The 24,461-nt window shown below is 34.1% G+C and overlaps 1 protein-coding gene across 2 annotated transcripts; it reads right to left on the bottom strand.

Moving 5' to 3' along the window:
- Window positions 1-8,565: 8,565 nt before the first annotated feature.
- LOC131804973 (uncharacterized) lies at window positions 8,566-11,759 on the bottom strand. Of its 2 annotated transcripts, XM_059128212.1 has the most exons (6): window positions 10,884-11,759; window positions 10,686-10,826; window positions 10,414-10,626; window positions 9,992-10,342; window positions 9,779-9,938; window positions 8,566-9,712 (listed from the first exon to the last, which is right to left on the bottom strand). In XM_059128212.1, the coding sequence occupies exons 2-6, from the start codon at window positions 10,803-10,805 to the stop codon at window positions 9,240-9,242; spliced, it is 1,317 nt and encodes a 438-aa protein (XP_058984195.1). In that variant the 5' UTR covers window positions 10,806-10,826; window positions 10,884-11,759; the 3' UTR covers window positions 8,566-9,239. The 2 variants fall into 2 exon arrangements, with proteins under 2 accessions (XP_058984195.1, XP_058984196.1); XM_059128213.1 differs by having other exon boundaries at window positions 10,686-11,759.
- Window positions 11,760-24,461: the final 12,702 nt, after the last annotated feature.

Genomic DNA, 24,461 nt, shown 5'->3' with positions numbered 1-24,461 from the left:
TTTTTAGCGATTTTAAAGTAGTAATTATCCTATAACTTTGGTGTGACCGCGCCACCAAATAATTCGGTTCTATACTTCAATATAACCTGAAATTTCGGTTCTCAAAAAAAAAAAAAAAAAAAAAAAATCAATCAAACTGACAAAACCCTTTCGTACAGATAAAAGATTGAATTTTTTAGTTCATATCTTACCCTTTTTTGAACTGATATTATCCGTATAGCTCCACTTACCCAGTAAATACATAAAAACTATAACATTCTTTTCCGTTGTCGCTTAATACCACCCAATACAGACTACAAATCATATTAGAATTAAAAAAAAGTAAACCAGTAAAGAAAGTCCTGAAGTCGGGCGTCGCCGACCTTATGATACCCTACACCACTTTGCTAATTTAGTAGAGCTCCACATAACAATTAAAAGTTTTTATGGGATAATTCAATCATACACGCTATGATTATAATTATAACTTAAAGTTCAAAGTACTAAATATGCCGAAGCATTTGTATCTTTTAAATTCGGACTTGTTTTGCCCATTTGGTGCAAAATTAATTTGAAATCAGATAAAGATATATATGGCAGCTATATTCAAATCTGAACCGATCTCAATAAAATTTGGCAAATATATTTCTGAGCTGTATTTGTATATTTCCCTGAATATCTTTGTTACGGAGTGCATATTACGGCTGTGGGTAACAAATACAACAAATCGGATGAACAATACATATGGGAGCTATAGCTATATCTGAACCGATCTCCACCAAGTTTGACATTCTACCTTCTAGACCCAATTCGGACGAATGTGCTAAATTCCATGTCATTTGGACAAATATTAGACGTTTGGTGCACAATAAAGGGTAAATCGGACGAAGTTATATATGGGAACTATATCTACATTTTTACCGACATCTCCAATTTCAATAGGGTTCGTTCTTGGGCCAAACAAATGTTGTTCGGAAAATTTCGGATAATAAATGCGACCTGCATTTTGTTCACAAGGACAGACGGACGGACAGACGGACTGGCATGCCTAAATCAACTCAGAAAGTGATTCTATGGAGATCGTCAAAAGTAACTATGGGTCTATCTCGCTTTCTTCTCCATGTTACAAACAAATGCACAAAGACATAATACCCTTACCACTATGTGCTGTAGAGTATAAAAAGCTGTAAGTTTGGCCGAACTTTAAAAACCGAACTTTAACCCCGAACGGGCCGAACTTTAAAAACCCTCCACCATTTCAAAAAAATTAAATTCGTTAAAAATTATATTAGAATCTTTAAAAATATTGAATGTAGCAGTTGTATTAGGGTCTATACGATGACTTGGTCATTCATAGACAACTTTATCATAATCCATTACAATATTCAAATGCGAAACTTAAAAAAAAAATCGGTGAATAATGTAGCTAAAATCACCAAAATACCGAATATAGGGAGGTACCATTATATGGGGGCAATACCAAAACGTGGACCTGCACAGACAATTTTTTGTCATAGACTGTAGTATACATTACGAACTTCAAAAACAAATTAGAAAAAATTATTGTGAATAACGTCGCTAAAATCATCAAAATACCGAATATCGAGAGTTGCCGTTATATAGGGACTATAAGAAGGCGTGGACCGCACGAACAATTTTCTGTCATAGGCTGTAGTATCCAATACGATCATCAAATACCAAATTTGAAACATTTCTGATGAGTAATGCCGCTAAAATCATCAAAATACCGAATATTGGAAGGTACCGTTATATGGGGGCTATACGAAGACTGCAAATGTACATTCAAAAATAGTATGTCAAAATTGAAAAACAAAAATCATGGAAATAAAACAATACAATTGTACATTTCAAAATGAAAATTTTCAAGTTTAAAATTTTTACCCGATTTTTTTGTATCTTAGCCTTTTCTGCAAAAATACAATTCTGAATTTGTCTGAATCGTTAAAATCAGATCAAGGGTTCTTGAGTTATAAGCGCAGTAACTAACACAACTTTCTTTTATATAAATAAGAAGACAGATATAGATTATATTAATTTTGATTATTTTGGATACAAATGAAAATGGTAATTATTCTGGTTGGCACAACATACGCTCTACTTAACACCTACTTCAATTCCTTACAGTAGTCACCTACTTTTGCTAATTTTTATTTCATTTCTCATATTATCAATTTATTTTCAAGAGAAAAAGTCATTGTACAGGTGTCACTAGCATAAAGCTTGTATCGGTGTCATATTTCCAGCAAAAAAAGTTAACTAAAACATATGGAATTGTTTTCATGTCCCGCATCTACCTGAACATGAATGCGAGATGATAATACATACATGCACATACACACACACTTAACTCCGGAAATCCAGAAGTGAACAGAAAATGGTTATGCACAATGATAATGGTATAGAGGCCACGCTCGGCATGAAAACGTGTTAAAATTCACGCTTACAATGAGCCACAAGAACAGTTACGGTGGCAGTGGCAATAATGGCCAACAGGTTAATTTTCGCTTAAAGGTTGCAACATGGTCGATTATATTTTTAACAACTTATATGAAAAAGAAGTTCAGTGCATGGTCACAATGCAGCAGCAACGCTTGTAGCCAAAGAGTAAAAGTAGCAACCACAAACACAACAGCAGGAATAACATCTAACGCCAACAATAGACCCCAGCTACTCATCCTGGCATTTTCAGACATCTAAGACAAAAGCAAAAGGATGTACCATCACAGAGAGGAGAGGGAATTGCCTAGCTGGATCCACAAATCTAACAAGCCAGTGGGAAAAACTTAGAAGACCGCTGGTAAAGGCTAAATTTAAAACAAACCAGCAGCCACAGATTTACAACACAACACAAGCAGCCAACCAACTGTGAGTAAATGTTTTCTCACTAAGTGTGGCAAGCGAAGCTCCTCAGACACATTACCCTGCACGGACTTTAACGTCATTGATGTAGCAGCTGAAATTTAAGTTGTTGTAGCCGACGGTGGTGCTGGTTATGGTGGCATTGTAACACCTGAGCTTTACACCGATACAAAGTCTCAGTAGACGCATTTTCTTTTAGTTTTTGCCAAATCTTTCGGACCTTTTATGGTGGTATCGGTCAGTACTGAGAAGAAAACTTAGAGATTCATTCGTACAACACTACGTACTGTACTGTCGGTGTGAAGGTGTCATTTGTAAACAAAAAAAAAAAAAAAAATGGAAGAAGCAGCTCTAACCAAAAGCAGCAACATGGCTCGCATCGGCTCGTCTACAAATCGTTAAATTGTAAAACTTAACCAAACAACTTGTTGCAATAACCATTGTGATGAGTTAACGAGGGTGGATAAAGCAAAAACGTTTTGACACATTGAATGACAATTTATATTTGTAATTTATATTAAAATTATAATGCTTATATACTATTTGATGCAGATAATTGAAATAATGACCAAACAATATCCGTCTGTCTGGGTGGTACACAGCATTGTCGATAAGGTAGAAGGTTTTGTCCAATCTTCGGACATCATGATATTTCCATTAAACGTATATTGATTTTGCAGATGGTTGAGAAAGATCAATTCCCTTTGGTAGCTCCGACACAAAGACTATCAACATTTCCCAAAAAGAGTTTCTCGTATTTTTAAAAATTTATAAAATTTTTTTAACAAAATGTAAATTTTAATTTTGTAAACAAAGTGCAGGTCGCATCTTTCGCCCCAACTAGATGAAATTTTGCACAAATGATTTGTTTGCCCTAAGGACGAACCCTATTAAAATTGGAGATAATAGGTCAAAATTAAGATATACCAAATGTGTAATATTAGTTCAAATGGGATGGTATTTGGCACATACGGCCAAATTGATCCTAGAAATAAGTACCATATCTAATCTAATTTGTTATTTTTGTCCCCCGCATCCATAATAAGCACTCTGTAAAAACGATATTCGGAGAAATATATCAATTATAGCGTAGAAATAATTTTGCCAAATTTTACCGAGATCGGTTCAGATTTTTGATATAACAACATTTTCTTTATAAGGATTAAATAAGTCATAACAAGATAGGAAAGAACCATCCACAATATGGAGAATAACTGATGTAAAAATATGTCTGTATTCGGGGTATGCGTCATTTCAGTTATTAGGAACATCCAATTCAAATTTCAAAACATTCGGTAAAAAAGTAGTCCAAAGACCTAAATTGGTAAAGACAGGACAAAATGCTTTAGGGAAATATAGTTCATGTGAAAATATGTAGAGGGCCTATGTTACCATAAAAAAACGTAACTACATAGCAATTTTATGAATGACATTTTTGTACACCAAAAATTTGGGCTTATAATTGATTTCCATTTACGTCTTCAATTAATTGAAAATTGCATTTGCTGTAAAAACCACTTAAGATTGGTGAATATGTTGTTATGATATTGTAATAACGGAGGTAGATCCTCCTGGTATCAATATTTTGACACTGATTTCACCAGGGCGATTTGCCTCTGCTGTTACGATATCATAACAACATATTCACCAATGTTAAGTGGTTTTTAAAGTGTAGGGCGTTCTCGACGATAGCGTTGTCAAGTCCGACAGATCTGTTCAAAAATTGCAGTGCACCTGAAAACAGGACCCTGTCAATTCTTCCCCCCACCCTGTCCTATGATAGATGGCCCTATTGGAGGGCCGTCTGATAGTGCCATCTTGTCTAAAAAGCAGTCCTCTCATGCCTAAACATGAGGCAAGGACGCTGCGCTCCCACCTCCTAAAACTCTCCATCTGGCTGGACGAGATGCCAAACCAGACAGGAAGAGCATAGGCAACAATAGGTAGCATTATTTGCCGATATAGCAGCAACCTAACTTCGGGAGTTAGCCCTCCACGCATCTTCATCTGCCCTTCATGGCTGATGAAGACCTTCTTTGCTCTGGCCAGGATAAAATCTATGTGTCCTTTGAAGTCAAAATTCTTTTGAAAAATGAGCCCAAGGCATTTTATCCTGTCCTTTAATTCCACGGTATTAGGTCCAACTTTTACGAACGGACAGTGCCTTACAAAAGTTGGAGAAAGATATCGTGATTGCCCAGTAAATATAATTCCCGAGCATTTGCCCCCATTTAGCTTGAGGCCCCATACGGTAAAGAACCTATATAAGACCGCAAGATAAATGTTGTACGAGCATTCGTGGCTCTATATGACACAAGCGCGTCGTCGGCGTTCAAAAATTTAACACTTCGTGGGGGTGGTATCGGAAGGAGTAGTCCGATATATGCCATATTCAAGCTTGGTTTTGTATTAGTAGAAATATAGGAAAGTGTGAAATTTAGGGAGAATCATATGCCAATTTCGTGTTTTATGAGCTTCATAGTTATTCAAAATCTTGACTCTTATTGGGGAGGTACCAAAAGGAGTGGTCCGTTCTATCTGTTCTTTATACCAAATCCTGTGTTAAGAAGAGTGTTTGGGATGTGTGAAATGTGAAGATCATCGGATACTTACAGAGAGTTTTAGTTATTCAAAATTTTGACCCGTTGTTGGGGAGGTACCAGTAGAAATGTGCCGATATGTTCCACGTTGACACCATATCTTGAGTTTATAGAAATATTGGAATGAAACGAGTTTTAAAGGAATTGGATTCTCATTCCGCGTTTTATCGAACAATCCGCTCCCTTTCTATGAGATAAATTATTTTCTTTGAAAATGTTGATCTTTTAGGATGGAGGTACCAGAAGAAGTGGGCCGCTATTACTCATCTCCGAACTTGATTGAAGTTATACAATAACATTACAATGTACCAAGTTTAGATCAAATCGGATACACCCTTCGAGGGTTATTGTGCGCATCAGCCAAACAGCCTTAGATCGACTCCAAATGTCCTAAAACAGATTTGGTCCAAAGAGACCAAAGAGAGAGATGAGACACGTTTTAGCCGTATAAATGATATATACCATCAATAGATTCCCACTGTAAAAAAATGCAGTGACTGCCGGTTACATTTACAAAAAGTGATTTTCTTTAAAAATAAATATATTTTTTTCAGAGATACAACAGTAAAATGTATCTCTGAAAAATGTATTTATTTTTAAGGAAAAATGTAATAATGAAAACCAGATAATGTGCAGTATACCCTTTACTATTCCTAAAGTTAGGTATAACAAAATAGGACTGTAAACAAAAGATATAAGAATAAGCCTATGAGTCTACCACATTTTCTTTGTCATGTCACAAACGAATGCATGAAGACATTACCTTCATTTTTTATTCCCGTTTGAACCTCGTATATTGAATAAATTAAAGAATAACTCATACCCACCCACCAAAGCATAGAGAAGATGTGTGTTTTCTTTAAGCCATAATTTGTTGGAACGGCTAACAGTAACTCAATCCTATTACTCTGTTCATACACCCAGAGAAAAAATGACAACATCCGTGTATGAAATGACCACATCCGTGTATGATAGTGTATCAACCACGTTTGGTGTCAAAATGAGCACGCTGTTGTCATTTTGACACCGAGATTTTGGCAACGATTTCAACAACAGATGTGCATGAAATGAGCACATACGTGGTCATTTCGAGCACGCCCCGTTGTCAGATTGTCAACGCTTCGTTGTCAGATCGTCAACGCTTCGTTGTCAGATTGTCAACGCTCCGTTGTCGGATTGTCAACGCCCGTTGTCAGATTGAAATCAATGGTGGTCATTTTTTGATATCCGTTCCTTTTCCATTTTATACCCTTAGTAGAAGAAACGACATTTTTTGAAAAGTATTTTATTGAACGAAACCAATTACATAAATTCAATATAAATACATATTTGATTTAACAAAACAATTCGAATTACATATATTCAATGTATAGAAACAAATTAAATTAACTTAAATCTGAAATAAACTTTTCCATTATTCATAGGATATAAGTGAAATGGGTAAGTAATAAAATCTAAAATTGGTATTAAAAAAATTGTATCCTCATTCAGAGAACCAACTTCATACGATTGTAAATGGTAATCAAAGTTTTTAACTTTTACTTGGTTACATAAAATGTAAACATTTCATTTTCAATTATTAAATGTTTAATTTTGAAAAGTTCAATTGCGGCATTATTTGTTGCTAAATAATAGTTTTTTTTATACCTAGTTCCCTTAAAAAAAATGTCATCAGACACTTTGCAATTTTGGTAATTTAAAACTGGCTTACTTTTTTTGTAACAATATTCCTCTTTTGCCAAATCTTCGATGGTATGCGTATTAATGATAACATTTGGTTCTAAGTTATCTTCGTGTTTTAATAAAAAATTGGAAAATTTCAATCCAGACTTAATAGATAATGAACGACAGGGATTTACTCTTGATGTAGTATTTCCTAAATAGGCTTTTGCTTCCTTGTGTTTAGCTTCGAATCTCATGCTCCAGAGATATTTAAGGGGACCACATTTTCGGATAGCTGTGGGATAGTGGACAAGAAAGTGGTGTTTCGGTTTTAACGAACCGTATAATGTTATATAAAGTGAATGGTGATCTCTAATTAATTCTTCCAATTTTATTAAATCGTCTTCTATATAACTTTGTCTTAAAAGTAAATCGATTATTTGTAATAATATTATAAAAACTTTCCAGTGATCGTTGGAGAAAGGAATTAAATCGCCTACCATTAAAGGTAAAAAATTAGTAAAACACATAGTTTCACTAGCTGTCATTTTTAAGTTATAGTTTTTCAATCTACATAAATCTAGTGGTCCAGATTTATTTCCCACTTCAATTTCTCCAAATTGGAATAAAGATTTTCTGCTGTTAATACAATCTAACGTAACAATATTTTCTTGAATCAGCCCGAGAATTACATTAGACATATCGTAGACACATATGCCCTCGAAAATGTCATGCATAATATCAAAACAAAAATTTTCAGTGACGTTAAAATTTGGTAAAGATTCGAAGATACACTTGTTTTTAATACCTGTTTCTTGAAAATTATTTTCCAATACATTTGAGTTGTAATTCTCTTGGTTTCTTAAACTATCTAAATGCTGAATTGCGTCGAATTGCATTTGGGACTTTTTTCTTCTACATACCCGGCAAAATCTTTTAGAGTTAAATGATTGCACGTAGCCTAAAATACTATTAACTGCTAAATTATCTCCAATAATTACACCTAAAATAAAATGCACCTTCTGAACACTTTGTTGAACACAAATTTCAACCCCTTCTTCTAGAATTTTTAACTCTTCTACAAGATTGTGAAATGAAACTTCATTTCCACGTTCTTTTAAATCCTTTGATGGTATAAACGCAGCAGTTAATATATAATCAAGTTTTGACAACAAGTGCTGTGGCATTGAAGGAAAGCTAATATAACAACCACATATGGAAAATGTATGGGTTCCAAGAGGATTATTAATTTGAAAATCATCCATGTAAAGGACATAGGGAATAACTAAATTGTACTGATATTTTAATAATTTAGTTTTATATAACTCACCGTTTGTACAATTTTGTAAAACAGGTGAATTTAGGAATTTTTTGGAGTTTTCTAATGTCAAATCTAAGAGATTTGGAATTTTAAAAAGGGCACTTATCATGAATTTCAGTGGCATTATATAAATATTGGATAACTTTGGACCTAAACTGGGATTTCCGCTGATAACAATTTCCGAGACTTGATTGCTAATTACATAAACCTTTGGATCATCATAAAAGTTTAGTTCTTTTAAAATTTTTAAAAGTCTATATTCCGTTCTAGTTTCTTCGAAAGGATTTTTACAAAAGTTTAGTAAGTACCTTAAGTCTTCATAATTTGGATGATCAGTTATATATTTTTCAATTGTACATGAAATGGATGAAAGCAGAATTGAAACAGAATGTTGTATTTCTATAACATGATTTCTAGGCATATAGCTTTGACCATGTAATTGTAAAGACAGATATAAGGTTTTCTTTTTCAAAACATTTAAATCCTTTTCTATTGTATTGTTGTTAATAACAGTTTCACTGTTTGTATAATCATTTTCTTTTGATGATGACATTTCAACTGGCACATTAATGGCTTTAACCATTGGTGGAGCTTTTGTGTGATTCTTGTGAAGTTTTTCTAAATGAATTCTGAATGACGTAAATTTTGTAAATGTTTGCTTACAGTTGTCCTGAACGCATTGTACTTTTAAAAATTTAGTGGACATTAAATGGTCTGTTTTCAAATGAGCTATTAAAAGATTTGCCTTATCAAAATGCTTACGGCAACGAAAGCAAATATACATTTTGAATTGTACTTTAATTATTGTTGCAGAAATTAATAAGTGAAGTCAAATTAACTGATTTTATATCATATACAGTATTAATTTCATAAAAATATTTTTGGATAAAAATCCATGGAATTTGGCAGGCATTTGGATATTTTAAAGAAAGTGCATGAAAAATTTTAAAACATGTATCTAAACATTCGAGGAACGATTGAAATTTTAACAAATTGTGGTTAAAAAAAACATAAAAACCTTTTATATTGAAATCGGACAAACCCTCCACAATTATAAATGGCTGTATAGTTAATCCAGCATTGTAATACTTTTCAGTGACTGTATCAATTTGCCTTTTATAATCGTTAATTGTCGGTAGTCGCAGTACGAAACTTTCCTGCGAATCAGCTATTGTTACTTTTTTTCGTAATTTACCGTTTCCACATTTAAACCTAGCAGGTGATGGTAAAACTGAATTCAACAGTATTGCGTATATATAATCTTGAGCATCTGCAACCGAAATATAAAATAAATATTACTTTTAATGTTTATGATAAATCAGGAATTAAAATTTACCTATGCTGCTTGCCGTCAAAACATTTGCGAAGAGTTGTTTGCAATGTTCGTTATGAATATTTTTCCCATAATAATTGTAAATTTTTTTCTTAAATTGGTCCCATTTAGAAAGTAGAAGATTGCCTTTCTGTGGATACATAATATCGAAATCAATGTTGACCTAAAACGAAACATTAGTATCCATATACAAATAAATAGCTCATGGCTACTTACCAATTCTGAAGCTCTTGCATCGGACAACTTCGTCCATTCAAGGAGAAATGTATGGCTACTTAAATTTTTTATATCTCTTTGCCGTATGTTAAAAGATCTTTTCCATTTTTCGCAGATCGATCCCCAATCATTACATTCTCTTAGTAAGGAAGCTTTCAATGAATTTTCAACTGATTCATCAATTTCGGGAACATCTTTGTTACAAAAATTAGGAGATGTGTGAGTTGCTGCTTTGCTTGTGCTAGGCTCGGAAATCAAAAGCTTTATTCTTTTGGACTTCTTGTTTCTATACTTGGCATAAAGTTTTCCGCTTGCGTTGTTCTTTCCTTTTCTTGAAATGTAATAATAATCCTAAAAATAAAGACATATTATAAGTTAAGAAACTACATAATCAGATACGTTGTTTATATTGTTAATCTTACCCTCATTTCGTTTTCAAGAGGAAAAACGGAACAAATTTCATCCAATATGCGCATATAGTCTTGAGTGTAAAGAGTAACATTGTTGGTTAAAATATCTTCAATAATTATATTAATTATATCATCTCTTTGCTCGTCACTTAATTTCTTATTAACGCTACTACATTCAAGCGCTAGTTTCCCCTTCGAGGTATGTGTTAACAATTCCGTTAGATCCTATATTAAATAAAAAAACTACATTAACTATGCTTACACAAATATTACTCTTACCTTACCTCTGACAAAATTCCTTTGGCTTTTGAGCAGTTCGAACCTGTAGTGTCGGGAGTACCAGGAGTACTTGCAGGTGTCTCGTTGCGTTTCCACCATTCACCTATTTTAGATGGAACTGACATAGTTTCGTCATCAATCCCGAGCTATTGTTATGACAATATTAATACTGAGTTCAACTCTGTAAAACAAATAATACGTACCTTTCGTTTTTTCCAAGCAAAGAGCTTTTCTCTGAATTCAACACGCAGTCCCAATGGTGGCACTGCTTCCTTTAAATCTTCTTTTTTCAAGTACTGCAAGCTGCGAAATGTTACATGTGATGCTAAAAGAACAAAAAAGAAAATTCTTTGTTAATTACACTGATTAACTGAAAAATTCATTTTTATTTACTTACCTTTTAATTGTTCAAAAAGCGACTCCATATTTATTCCTTTTAAGAACTCCCTTAACATATAATCGTCCTCATTGTTTTCCGCATCTTGACTGCTGCAATGGTTTGTATCGCGAACCACAACAATATTGCCATCGATTTCTAACAACTCACCAATGATATTTTGAGGATCTTGCGAATTATTATTCATTTTCAATAAATTTTTTGCACAATGCGTCCTTTCTCTTTCAATAACACGGAAAAAATGGTAAATATGCAGCCGATTGCACACGAGTAAAAAAAATGACAACGGTGGTGCATGATTCATACACGGTAGTTGCTAAAATGGCAACGATCGTGTACGATTCATGCACGTCGGTGTACAAAGTAACAACGGTGGTGCATCATTATGCAGGTGGTGGTGCATAATTCATACACGACCGGTGTCATATTGACAACGACCGTGTGTGAATCATGCACCACCGTTGTCATTTTTTACTCGTGTGTAATCGGCTGCAATTACCAATATTACAAATGGACAAATTAAGCACGGCTGTTGTTGGTACCGAAAGTTGACCACGTCTCGGTGTCAATTTGAGCACGTTCGTGCACAATTCACCAACAGCCGTTGTTGAAAAATATAACAACGGGTCGTTGCGAAAATGACAACATACGTGCTTGATTTCGCAACGGGATTTTTCCCTCAGTGTAGTGCTGAATATTGTTATAGCTGTGCAATTTCCCACATACCAGCTTATGAGGCAAGATCTCTGCTTGTAACAGCATATGTCATGCAAATTAAACGCACATGTCGACAGTACTCCTTCGATTTTTGTCGCTTCATCGAAGACTATTGCCTTTGTTGTGGAATATAACACTCGTCTCACCTCTAGCAATTTTTTTTTTCCAACGTTTATGGTCAGTTTTCATATTGCATACTGAGGGCGGTGTGTTGTCTCTGTGTATTCCGATGACATTTTTTGCGTTCTGTTACAGATGCTACTGCACATATTGTTATGTGCTTTACTCCCGGCCTCTGCTCGTGGCCTCTGCTCATGTTTGTGGTAGCAAACCATTTCATTTTAATCAGTTTCTTACTTTACCGTTCTGTTTTTGCTATTTTCTACAAATCAATTGTTTCTCTGTCTATTTCTACGTCCGATTGCGTTTTTTAAGGAAATATTCCATTGTGCGTACTTTGACACATTTTAACAATTTATGACTTTACATTGTGTTCTCTGACAGCTAAATTCAAAGCAATTCATGTGTCATATCAGAACGTCAGAGTCTCGGTAACGTTAACACAGTAACTGTGTCTGTCCGCCATTGTTTAATCGCTAGTCTCTGGAAATTGAATCGATTTAAATATGGGTTATTGCATTATAGACGAAAAAGGTATTGAGACATGCTATAAGCACCATATTTTTGTTGACATTAATCGTCAATATCCTAAAGAGTACGGTGAATAATACTCCTGGGCTGTGGACTAGGGCTTTATTTTCTCTAAATTATTTTCCTGTATTACGAGTGAATGAAATTTTATTTATTTATGACTAGACACTTATTCAAAATGGGAACTATTTTGGGGAAATTTTGATCCGGGACATGGATTTTCCGATCTGGCTATTGACATGTGTCCGTTTGTCCCGAACCTCACGAACTTTTGTATGGTTATGGTATATGAGTCTATTATTTTTGGAATTGATCGCTAAATATTGCGGATTTTAATTGGACAAAACCTAAATATTGACTAGAATTTGCAGTCGCCCTACTGTTCTCTACTAAGGCCCAATATACATGGAATTTTTAAGAGGTTAGAGTTTAGTCCTCGGATAGTATTTAGCTATTTAAATGACCCACTATTTTGTGTGAAAACTACCGAAATTACATATACATGAACTGCGCACCTCTTTCCTATACTTTGATGCTGATTTCGTTGACTTCGTGGAATATAGCCAAACATTGGAGATATATTGAATTATATAGTCGAATGTAGAGCAAATACTACGAAGAGTTGTATGACCTCGTAGTTTCCGTCAAAAGGTAAGATAACACTTTTACAGGACTAATGTCAAATGGTATGAAATGAGAATAAAATGTTAAATAGGCATGGAAAAAAGTTTTGAATCTGAAAATTCGTCCGTATTGATTGCAGATCTCAGGTTCAACATTTGCTTTCATTATGTAGTGGATATGGGGATGTTTCTTAGTAGAGTTTTCATTCTAGTTAAAAGGGTTTCAGATCTGCAGAAACTTTACCGCAAATTGTATTGTTATAGGGTAATAAATGGTCGGCCCGTCCGACAATAGCCCATTTTTTATTTAATAAATTTAAAAGTGAACATTTCAAGTTTTTTAGTTTTAACGAATAGCTTAAAGCTTGCATTCAATTATATATCTGGACAAAGAGATATTTTCAAACAAGAATTTTATAGAGTCACTTTAAAATTGGGATTTTATAAATTTTTAGATGGACACTGCCACAAAGCCCAGTACTCGACTAATACTCGACCAACGTGGTTCGGTATAGACAATTGTTTAAACAGGTTTATGATTTCCGATAGCCATCACATTACCTCTCACATTAGGTTTTAGCTGGAGTTTTTTAATGAAATTCATCAAAACTTTACAAAGAAATATTAATATTGGTCAAGGTTTTGGTATAGGCCCCACATCCCGTTTTTGCTCGATGTTAGGTACTTGCGAGGTTTTGACTATATTTTCCAATTTTTCCTCATTGCAAAAGGCAACTGTGTATAAGTGTCTAAATCGGCCCTAGATGTGGACTATAAATGCTAGCTGTACTTTGTTCACAAAAACACACATTTGACAGTCTTGGGCCTAGGTCCTCCATTGTATGTGCCATCGTCCATCCTATATGGGCTGCTATCGTTCGATGCACAATATACTTGAAAACGGAGAAATGTATACAAATGTGGGTCCTGATATTAGTAAAAATATGTAGGCAATTAAACATGTAAAGCCCCATATACGTGGATATGGGCTGCACTTAGTTTTACTTTAGCCAACTACTGACATAGCTATTGTGAATAGGTAGAACATTATGTTTTTATTCGCAGTCGGAGGATAGTGCGTGTGTCAAACGGTGCGTGCTTATTGACATTTTGTCAATGACAGGTGGCGGTGATTGTTGTAGTTCGTTACTTGTTGTTCATAATTGTTGTAGTTTAACATGATTTGTTGGGTATTTGCATAAGGATTTTAGTTGAGATTTATTCAAGTTGATAACAAGGTGCGAGAATATGCATGTTGTACAAGCGGTTGTAAATGTCTTCAAAGATATTCGCTTCATTTTAATTAAAAATAAAAATCAAATTAAATTTCTTATAAACCATATCTGGCTAAAGGAATTTGTCATACAAATATTTGTTTTTTATATATGTTGACCATAACGGTGCGATAAGTCGGAAGTAAGCAATGTACACAATGCTGTTGAAATTCAAATTAACCGTTTAATTGCTTATATAACTTTATTAATTAAAGTAATTGCTTAATAATCTCCATCCGAGTGTTTACAAATATGACGATAAATATTTGAAAAACAAGATTGTTCCCTATATGTGCAACGTGAAGTGATCAGACAAACGGCATTATCCAAAATATCACCTAGGCGGCGTTAAACAAAAACATTAAAAGGAAATAAAAAAGTAACCAGCAACGTACAACTCGACACACCATATCTATAAATATTAAGTAAATATTAACGTTAATTACATTTCGGCTATATCTACTGGTATGAGCGAAAAGGCCGAAATACAGAGACGGACGGACCCACATGCATATGTAGGTATATGACTTGACAAAGCCGAAAGCAATTCGAACAACACAGATGCCGACACCACCATCTCAGCGGCTGCTGTTGGTTTAGACATCGTTGATATGAGTAGATATTCGTACCACCCCGGGTACAGCATTCACAATCACACAGATTCGTAGATTCGAACAGATAAGCCGTCATATGAATTCATGAAACAACAAATGTAATAATAACAAACACTTAATTAAATTGTTAATATTTGTTAAAACGAATTAAATGAAGTGATAAATAAAATTGCCATTTTGCGTAAATTGAAAATTTGTTACGAATATTAATATCTAATCTTTGACAAACGATATCCGTAAGATAAGAAATCGGTGTAAATACAAGATAGTCTGCTAGAGTAAATCGGGTCATAATGGATGTGATCAGAGTTTCCCTAAGCATTTGTATGCTTATATATTCGTAAATATTAAAGGAAACATGTATGTACGTAGATAACAAAGTTCGATTACTAAAATCAAGTTTTGTAGCAATCCTAGTATTTAAAATAAGACTTTTAGACTCAATAATATCATATAGTGAATATGAATGACGCTTAGAATGACGAAGGATATGATTTATACTTAATATCATTCAACTAACAGGAAGGAGCGAATATTATACTTACAGATATTGTAGTAAGGGTGAAACGTTCTTCTTTTAAAGGAGGGAGTACGAAAAACATCCCTTTGGTGACTAAAATTATTTTCTGTAGTATTGACGAAGACTCTTTATTCCTAAACAGTAAGGATTCCAAACTAAACCCGAAAATTAAAAAAAATATATATTTTCAAAATAAATATATTTTCAAAAAAAAAAAAAAAAAAAAAAAAAAAAAAACAATTGAAAATGCAGTAATTTCGACCGTGCCGAACTGTGAATACTGTCCACCATTTGGAAGGAGTTTGAAAATTTTAAAAATAATTTTTGAATGTCGTTTGCTCGTGACTCTTTTACCCTCCACCATGGTATGGAAGGAATATTAACTTTGTCATTCCGTTTGAAATCTCTCGAAATTAGAATAATATACCCCACACAGTATATATATTCTTGATCAGCATAAGATTCTATGTCTAGAGTCGACTTAGACCAATGGCAACTAGACAACACTATGTATACATTGGAAGAACGAAAACAACCACTTAATAAAACAAGTTAAATATACAAAAAAGTCCCTCGAAAAATATCGCTCAAAGAAAAACCGTTACATAGAGGCTTGAAAATTTTAAAAACAATTTTTCAATGTCGTTTGCGAGTGACATTTTTACCCTCTGCGTAAGTAAATTTTTTGTCATGGGCTGTAGTACCCATTAGATACGAAAATGTCGCTAATGTCATCAAACTCGGAACAATTCCGGAGAATAATGTCCCTAAAAATCATCAGAATATCGGTAGATACCGTTGTATAGGGACTATACGATATTGTGGACCGATATAGCCCATCTTCGAACTTGACCTGTCTGCACACAAAAGACTGGTCTGTGCAAAATTGTAGCTTCCTATCTCAGTTCATTTTGAATAAATCATCTAAATCGTCATAGAATTTTACACTGATAAAGAACTTATGTAGTTTGTTAGGTCTAAAATCGATGAGTTACAAACGGAAAGACGAACTTCCTCCATACTATGTATGGTGGAGGGTAAAAAAACATTAAGTTTGGCCGGGCCAAACATTAAATACCCTCCACCAATCGCAAAGAAAAACATTTTCATGTAAACGTATCCTGATTCAAACGTATAGTATAGACAAATCCGTAGATAAATGGGGCTAGAACTGTAAAAATACCGGATATCGGGAGCTACAGGTATATGGGGGCTATACGAAAACGAGGACTTAAATATACAACCTTCCGCCACCGAAGCTGGAACCCACTGCGAACTACAAATACCATGTTTCAGATGAATTCGTAAAAAAAATTAAATTCCATCCATCCTGAAAAAATAATAAAAATTTTTGTGTCAAACTTTGTTACAAACGGAATGACAAATTTAACATACCCTTCCGTCCAAGGATGTGGTACGTCTCTGGGAAAGAAAGTACATTATTTATAAAAGCACCATTTACGCCATGCGATTCTCACAACGAATATTTTAAATGGAAATGTTAAAAAAATCGCCTTTTTAACACCCATTAAAAGTAGGTGCTTAATTTCGTCCAAAGCTATAAAACATTTGAAAACATTTAGGTTTATTTTCAAAACAAGTTCAAAATACGCTAAATGCAATTTGTCTTGTCACATGTTCATGTTTTGTAAACAAATATGTCAACTTTCTCAATTCATAAAATGGTGGATCAGCTGCCTGAATTTCATTGTCACAGCTTGTGGTTGGCGTTGGAAATTCTATACCTTACAAATAGCTAAGAAGACGATTAACTGACTCAAAGAGCAGTAGCTTATGCCATAGTAATGGACAACAACAACAACGCCGAAAAATTACAACATAAAACATGTAAGTGAAGCAGTAATTCATGTGACACTTAGAGACGTTTGGAAGGGATATGAATACAAACATAAAAAACATTTCTTTACTGTTATGGATAAATATTTTTGTGAGTTATTAAGGTTCCTTACTTTTGTGGCGATGAATAACATCATTGCTCGGTGATATCCAAAACATGATTAAATAGGAATTTTATTAAAAGGCAATTTTTGGAAGGATTGATCACTGACATCAAATACATTATATTGTTGGTGAAACTAAGGAAGATTAATACATTAATGCATTCGGTTGGAGCGGGTGGAACCGTAATACCAAATCGTGAACCTAAAGAATGTACCAACGTAAACGTGAATTGGTATCGTAAAATTATAGCCAGTTCAAACAATACAACAAATCAATTGCTGCATCGGTCATTTCCCGGTCGTGTAGTTTCGCGTTTTGGAGACCAGACCATTGACCGACCGATTGTGCGATTTAAGGCTTTTAGTTTATATCTATGGGGTTTTTTTGATGTCGATGGTTCATTTGACGTTCATTTGATGGTGAATCTGACGCTGCATAAAAGAAATACTGAAGTATTCATGAAAAGCAGTCATTGACAATTTCAAGAAAAGACCGCTGGTGTGCCACCAAAGCCTCGGCGGCCATCTGCACGATATCTTGTTCCAAATATAACCTCATTCTGCTTATTTTACGATATAATAAAGATTCACTGTTTTCTTTCTTCTATCTAAGTCTTGTTTAATATTTAAAAATTGCGTTCTATTTGGGACACCCTTAGACAAACTTATTCTAAAACAAGTAAGCAAAGGCTATAGTCCTGCGGGGAATGTGAGATTTCGTGTCCTTTGGTTTCTATTTGTAACATTCATAACGGCTGCAAAGTCAGGAACAATTTTAGTTATTGGTCCATTTCAACTTCTAAATATATTGCGGACATTTTTGAAAACAATAGGCCTAGTCTTTCTGAGCCTAACCCTACCCTTGTGAAAATTTTCGTGGAGATCGGACAATAATTGCAATCTGTATATAATACCCCCAACTTGTGTTGTAAGGTGAACAAATATTACAAAATGTACATTAAAATATTATAAGTCATATTGAAAAAATCTCATGCGATAAAAAATTGGAAAAAAATGTCACAAAATACTTCAAAATCTATTTTATGGGATTTTTTTTTAAATTGCATACTTTAATGTAAAGAGGGCATTCTAAATTGACAAAATTTGTCAAAATCGGTCCAGCCATTCTTGAGATATAAGCATCTTAGCTAACAGACCCTTCCTTTGTATATATACATTTCGCTATGTATATATATATCCGATATATTTACTATCGGTATCTACGTAACGGTCAGTCAATTGACCTGTTCGTCAATTTGTGATTTCGACGGGATTAAAAATATTCGCGGTTTAATGGAAAATGTGACTTTTATTTCCGTTTTTTGGTCCTTTTCAACTCCTAAATACTATGCGATCATCTCCAAAAGCAATGGGCTTCTATTCTGGCTCTAGCCACATCCCCATTCAAAATTTCGTAAAGATCGGACCGTAATTGCGACCTGTAGAGTGATTACAAATTAACATGGACAGACGGACAGACGAACGAACGGACATACATAGCTAGATCGACTCAGCTCGGCGAGATAGGAAGATATACACTTTCCTATGTGGGAAACCAATATTTCGAGGTGTTACATAATTTTTGGCCCAATCAAACTTATAATACCCCCAACACATAGTGTTGTAGGGTGTAGAAAAATATTATCTATTGAGAGTCTCAAACACCAAATTGTATTGTATGAAAAAAATTTAATTGTATGGAAAAATGTAGCTGACTTGAACTCATATGGGCAAGGATTGATATTTACTGCGAGTCTTAAGTACGGAATATCAGGAGATATTGTCATATGGTCGCTATAGGAAAAATTGGATCTATATAGACAATGTTCTTCCATCGGAAGTAGAACCGTAATATGGGGATAATGGAACAACGTAAAGGAAGTGTTCTGATACAGGAGATAAAACCCATTACAAACTGTAATGCTCAATTTGTAACAATTTCGTGGGAAAATGTGTTGCTCTCCGGTATTTAGGCCCATTTCCGGCGAAGCGCTTGATTGAGGTGATCGACACTTTGGTATTTTTTAGTGCCAACCTTGCTTTCCAAAATAATCCAGACAAAATAGTCCAACGGATTGGTATCCGGAGATTTTGGTGACTATTGTGCCCTGGAATTGAAGCGAGGCACATCATTTTGTAACCATTCTGCAGGTTTCGATCAAGTCGCTTCTTTACTTTTCGAACCATTTCTGCTGATGTTGCTGTTTTCTTCCGTCCACTTCCTTGACGTCGGGCTACGCTACTAGTATCACGGTAACGAGCGATGTTAGGAGACACAAAAGATTTATTCACATTTAAATTCTGGAGTGCTCTAACGATAGTCACTTGTTGTTTTCCAGCCAAATATAAAGAAATCACACTATCACGCTTGAATTCCATCACGAAAAAAAGTTTTCTGAAAAATTCTTACCAAAAGCTTTTGCACACTTGTAAACAATATAATGATCTGTCACTGGAATAATTTTAACAGCTGTCGGACTGGTGGCTTAGAAATTACAGCAGTCTGAAGTTGGTTGTAGATCTTTCATCTCTCATATAAAAAAGAAACAAATCTATTTCTACTTATTAATCGTTACCAATATAAATATAACCACGATTGCCAAAACTTGACTGGGAAATTCATTATTTGGTAATGTAAGTTTTTGCTGGGACATTAGACAAATTAAAATTTAATTAAGTGACTAAAAGCTATAATAAGAACAATGTTTTTTATATGGAAATGATTTGAATTTAGACAATTTGACAAACGTTTTGGTATAACAGGGGTCTTCAACATTTCCTCCCCATTTAACATCCAATATTTTTTCTCATGTGCACGGTTGTCATTCATTTATTTTTGGCATTTTTTCTACATTTTCTCCAACAGCATTCATGTGAACATCAACATTAACCAGTGAACAGATCTAGATGCCATTGGTGGATGGATGATGTTTGTTACTTGACATGCCCCACCACCACCACCAACATCGCCATTACAACCCAAGTTAACTACCCAAATAAAAATGATTAATGACAGATTTTTATAGACTTTCCAACTGTCGAGCAAAGATATAACACCGAACAAACACAACAACGTCGGAGACATGAAAATGAATTTTTGTCTATAAATGGTAATAAATTTACTTAAATAACGCCATTTTGTTCCGACTTCTTTCGCCTTGGAGGAGGGAGATTGTTGTCATTGGGTTTCCTTCATTTTGGTTTTTCAAATGTTTTAGTTATTATGGCAGATTTATGTATATAATTTATATGAATTTTATGGAATGTTGTTGTGATAAATAATGAACGCGACATCTACTTTCATTAATGTTTTAAACTTTTAGACGACGATTTGTTTGATAAGAGACCGGAAGAAAGTGTTTATGGTAATTTAAAAGAATTCATGGCCATGGCAAATTTTTGTTGTATCAATACAATTGAAGGAAACTGATTCCACCCTACACTACACTGCTAAATTAAAAAAAAAAAACCTTTACCAATCAAGACGGAGTGTGGCACAAATGTACTAATAAGTATACACTTCGTAGATTATACTCTTGATCAGCGATCGATTTCATGGCGTCCATCTGTTGCAGTAGCAATCTCTATGATAGAATCTCGACATTAAATTTTATAAATAGGGAATCGAAATAGTGGCTGGAAAAGTTATTAAAACGGCTTTTCTGCAAAAATCCTATATTAAGAATCAGTGCTAGATCCTGTTAACTAGAAAGACTGGGTCGAAAAAAAGTCAAGAAACACGAAGACTCATCGTGAGTGATGGTACTTATTTTCACCTAGAAAAAAGCGAAGGTTATTGTTGAGATCTTACATTTTATACCCTCCACCTTGGAAGGGAGGATATATTAAATTTGTATTCCCGTTCCGTATATATTTATATTTCATAATCAGCATAAAATTCTAAGTCGATTTAACGATGTCTGTCTGTCTGTTGAAATCACGATGCAGCGCACATTATTTGACGAAGAGCGTCTAAATTAAGCAGAACAATTTGTAATGTGTCTAGGATGGTTGGTATTGAAAATGATATATATCGGTCCACGTTTTGGTATAGTACTTCCTCCGATATTCAGTATTTTGATGATTTTTGTCACATTTTTCCACGAATTTGTCAAAAAATTGGCATTTGAAGGTAATAATAGGTTCTAGCTCGTATGGCGAAACATTGTATGTATAGGTCTACGTTTTTATATAGCACCCGTATGACGGTACCTCCCAATATTCGGTATTTTGATGATTTTTGCCACATTTTTCACGAATTTGCCTGAGAATTGGTATTTGTAGGTCATAATAGGTTCCAGCTTTGGCGGCGAAACATTGTATGTAGAGTTTCATGTTTTGGGATAGCCCCCATTATAACGGTACCTCACGATATTCGGTATTTTAATGATTTTTGCCACATTTTTTTTCACGAATTTGTCTAAAAGTTGGTATTTGTAGTTCGTAATGGGTTCTAGATCCAGTGGCGGATCATAGTATATATGGGTCAACCTTTTGTTATAGCCCCCATATATAGTACCATCCGATATTCGCTGTTTTGATGACTTTTCCCACATTTTTTTTCACGGATTTGTCTTAAAATTGGCATTGGAATGTCATAATAGGTTCTAGTGTGCGAAACATTGTATGTATCCATGTTTTGATATAGTCCCCTATAGCGCACATATAACGATACCCACCGATATTCGGTGGTTTGAAAATCCTAGTCACATTTACTCACGAAAATGTTTCAAATTTGGTATTTTAGAAGATTTGGTAGATGACAATCCTGGAAGTATAAAATTGTCTATGGAGGTTCTCGTTTTTGCATGGCCCCTATATAACGGCTTAACACACTTTATGGTATTTTAAAAAATTTAGCATCATTATCCAATTGTCTTACTGGTATTTGTAGTTTAAAATGGAATACGTTTGGTTGGTATTTGTAGTTCGTAATGGGTTCTAGATCCGGTGGCGGATCTTAGTATATATGGGTCAACCTTTTGTTATAGCCCCATATATAGTACCATCCGATATTCGCTGTTTTGACGACTTTTCCCACATTTTTTTCACGGATTTGTCTTAAAATTGGCATTGGAATGTCATAATAGGTTCTAGGTAGTGTGCGACATTGTATGCATCCATTTTTTTTATATAGCCCCCTATAGCGCACATATAACGATACCCACCGATATTTGGTAGTTTGATAATCCTAGTCACATTTACTCACGAAAATGTTTCAAATTTGTTATTTAACAAGATTTGGTAGATGACAATCCTGGAAGTATAAAATTATCTATGGAGGTTCCCGTATTTGCATGGCCCCTATATAATGGCCTAACACACTTTATGGTCTTCTAAAAAAATTTAGCAGCATTATCCAAATGGTCTTACTGGTATTTGTAGTTTAAAGTGGAACACGTTTGGTTGAATCAATAGAAACGGTAAATGGTTTGCGCTACCGAGAAGTGTTTAATGAGTTTCTATGTGACCGGAAATGGTTAGTATAGATCTGGACAAGGTTTGTTTTAAATAAAATGGCACTAACTGCACACAAGCACAAAACAATTGTTCTTTTATAAAAATACTGTGCGGATCCTTCCCTTTTTCTGGTCAATAGGTGAACTGTGCGGAACATGTTCTAACACAGATCTAAAACGTCAAAACCCAAAAAATTCATACAGTAGATATTTCAAATGTCTAGGAAATGTGTACTACAATGTGTGCTATAATTTAATAATCTGTGGTCAGTTAGTTTGTTCTCTCCCTCCTGTAACTGTGAAGGTCCACCGTACTTCAGGGCTTTATACAAGTTCCTGTTTGACCCAAGTAATAGAAATGTGTAAGTGTATTTATATGTTTCCCTAGAAGTTTCGATCTCTAGACGCTATCCTATTACTTCTAAAAATATAATGGGGAGAACATAAGATTTCTTCAGAATAGTGTTAGAAGGTCCGTTTTTTTCAGGTTACTTTCATGTATAATATATCAATGGATACTGGCTTAACCGATTTGACTCAAATGTTATTTCGATTGTTTGTATTTGCAGTTGGAAGGTTTTTGCGAAGAAAATGATGACAAAAATCGGTAGAAAAGTCGACAAAATCGCAAAAATTTTAAATTTGATAAATACCGAAAATACCCTATAGTGAATCAGAATAAAACGATTTTTATGGAAAACATTGAATGTAATATTTGTGGTTATTGGGTTGACGAATGTTACAATAAACATTTATTATAATGAGGACCTATATATATAGCATTTTCAGATTAAATGAAACCTTTTGCAATTAAAATGAAACTTTTTGCAGCGGGAATGAAACCTTTTGCAGTGGAATTGAAACCTTTTGCAGTGGAAATGAAACCTTTTGCAGTGGAAATGAAACCTTTCGCAGCGGTAATGAAACCTTTTGCAACCGAAATGAAACCTTTTACAACCGAAATGAAACTTTTTGCAAATCAAATGAAACTTTTAGAAGGAAAAATAACAAAACATTTTTATTTTTAGTAGGTTTAAAATTAAATTAACTAATTATAACTAATATATAGTTAAAGACGAATTTTTATTGATTATTAATATTTATGTTTTTATAAAATTTTTTTAAAGCTTCCATAAAACACAAGTGTAGATGCAGAAAGATTGAAAAAAGTTTTTCAAGGTATTTTTTTCAAAGGACCCGAATTAGGTATATTTTTATAATCTCCTCTATGGAAAGGAGGATATATTAAATTTGTCATTCGGTTTGTAACACCTCTAAATATTCGTCGTAGACCCCATAATGTATATACAATTATGATCATAGTTGATTTAACGATTTCCACTTATCTGTCTATTGAAATCACGACTGCTCTATCTCCATAATCAATAAAGCTGCGAAGCGGGAATCATTTATTAAGTAAGATTAATAGTATACTATAACTATAAAAAGTTGTGGTAAAGCTTAATTTCACATTTCAATCCTGGCCATACCTATAAAGGGCAAAATTTGTTTAAATTTCTCTTTTTAGCGTTAAGCATTTGGAATTTAATAATATGGAAGCATTT

Source organism: Musca domestica, unplaced genomic scaffold (genome assembly GCF_030504385.1).
Source record: "Musca domestica strain aabys unplaced genomic scaffold, Musca_domestica.polishedcontigs.V.1.1 5, whole genome shotgun sequence".
In the NCBI taxonomy this organism is placed as follows: Eukaryota; Metazoa; Arthropoda; class Insecta; order Diptera; family Muscidae; genus Musca; species Musca domestica.
Note: the sequence above shows the minus strand (reverse complement) of the source record. Positions and strands in the feature narration are given on the sequence as shown.

What these genes read in the sequence shown, in the direction of transcription:
- LOC131804973 (XM_059128213.1), bottom strand. Translation starts at nt 10,805, where the DNA reads ATGTCAGTTCCATCTAAAATAGGTGAATGGTGGAAACGCAACGAGACA. An exon ending in CCAAAGGAATTTTGTCAGAG is followed by an intron (nt 10,627 to 10,685) that starts GTAAGGTAAGAG and finishes TATTTAATATAG; the next exon opens with GATCTAACGGAATTGTTAAC. An exon ending in ATGCAAGAGCTTCAGAATTG is followed by an intron (nt 9,939 to 9,991) that starts GTAAGTAGCCAT and finishes GTTTCGTTTTAG; the next exon opens with GTCAACATTGATTTCGATAT.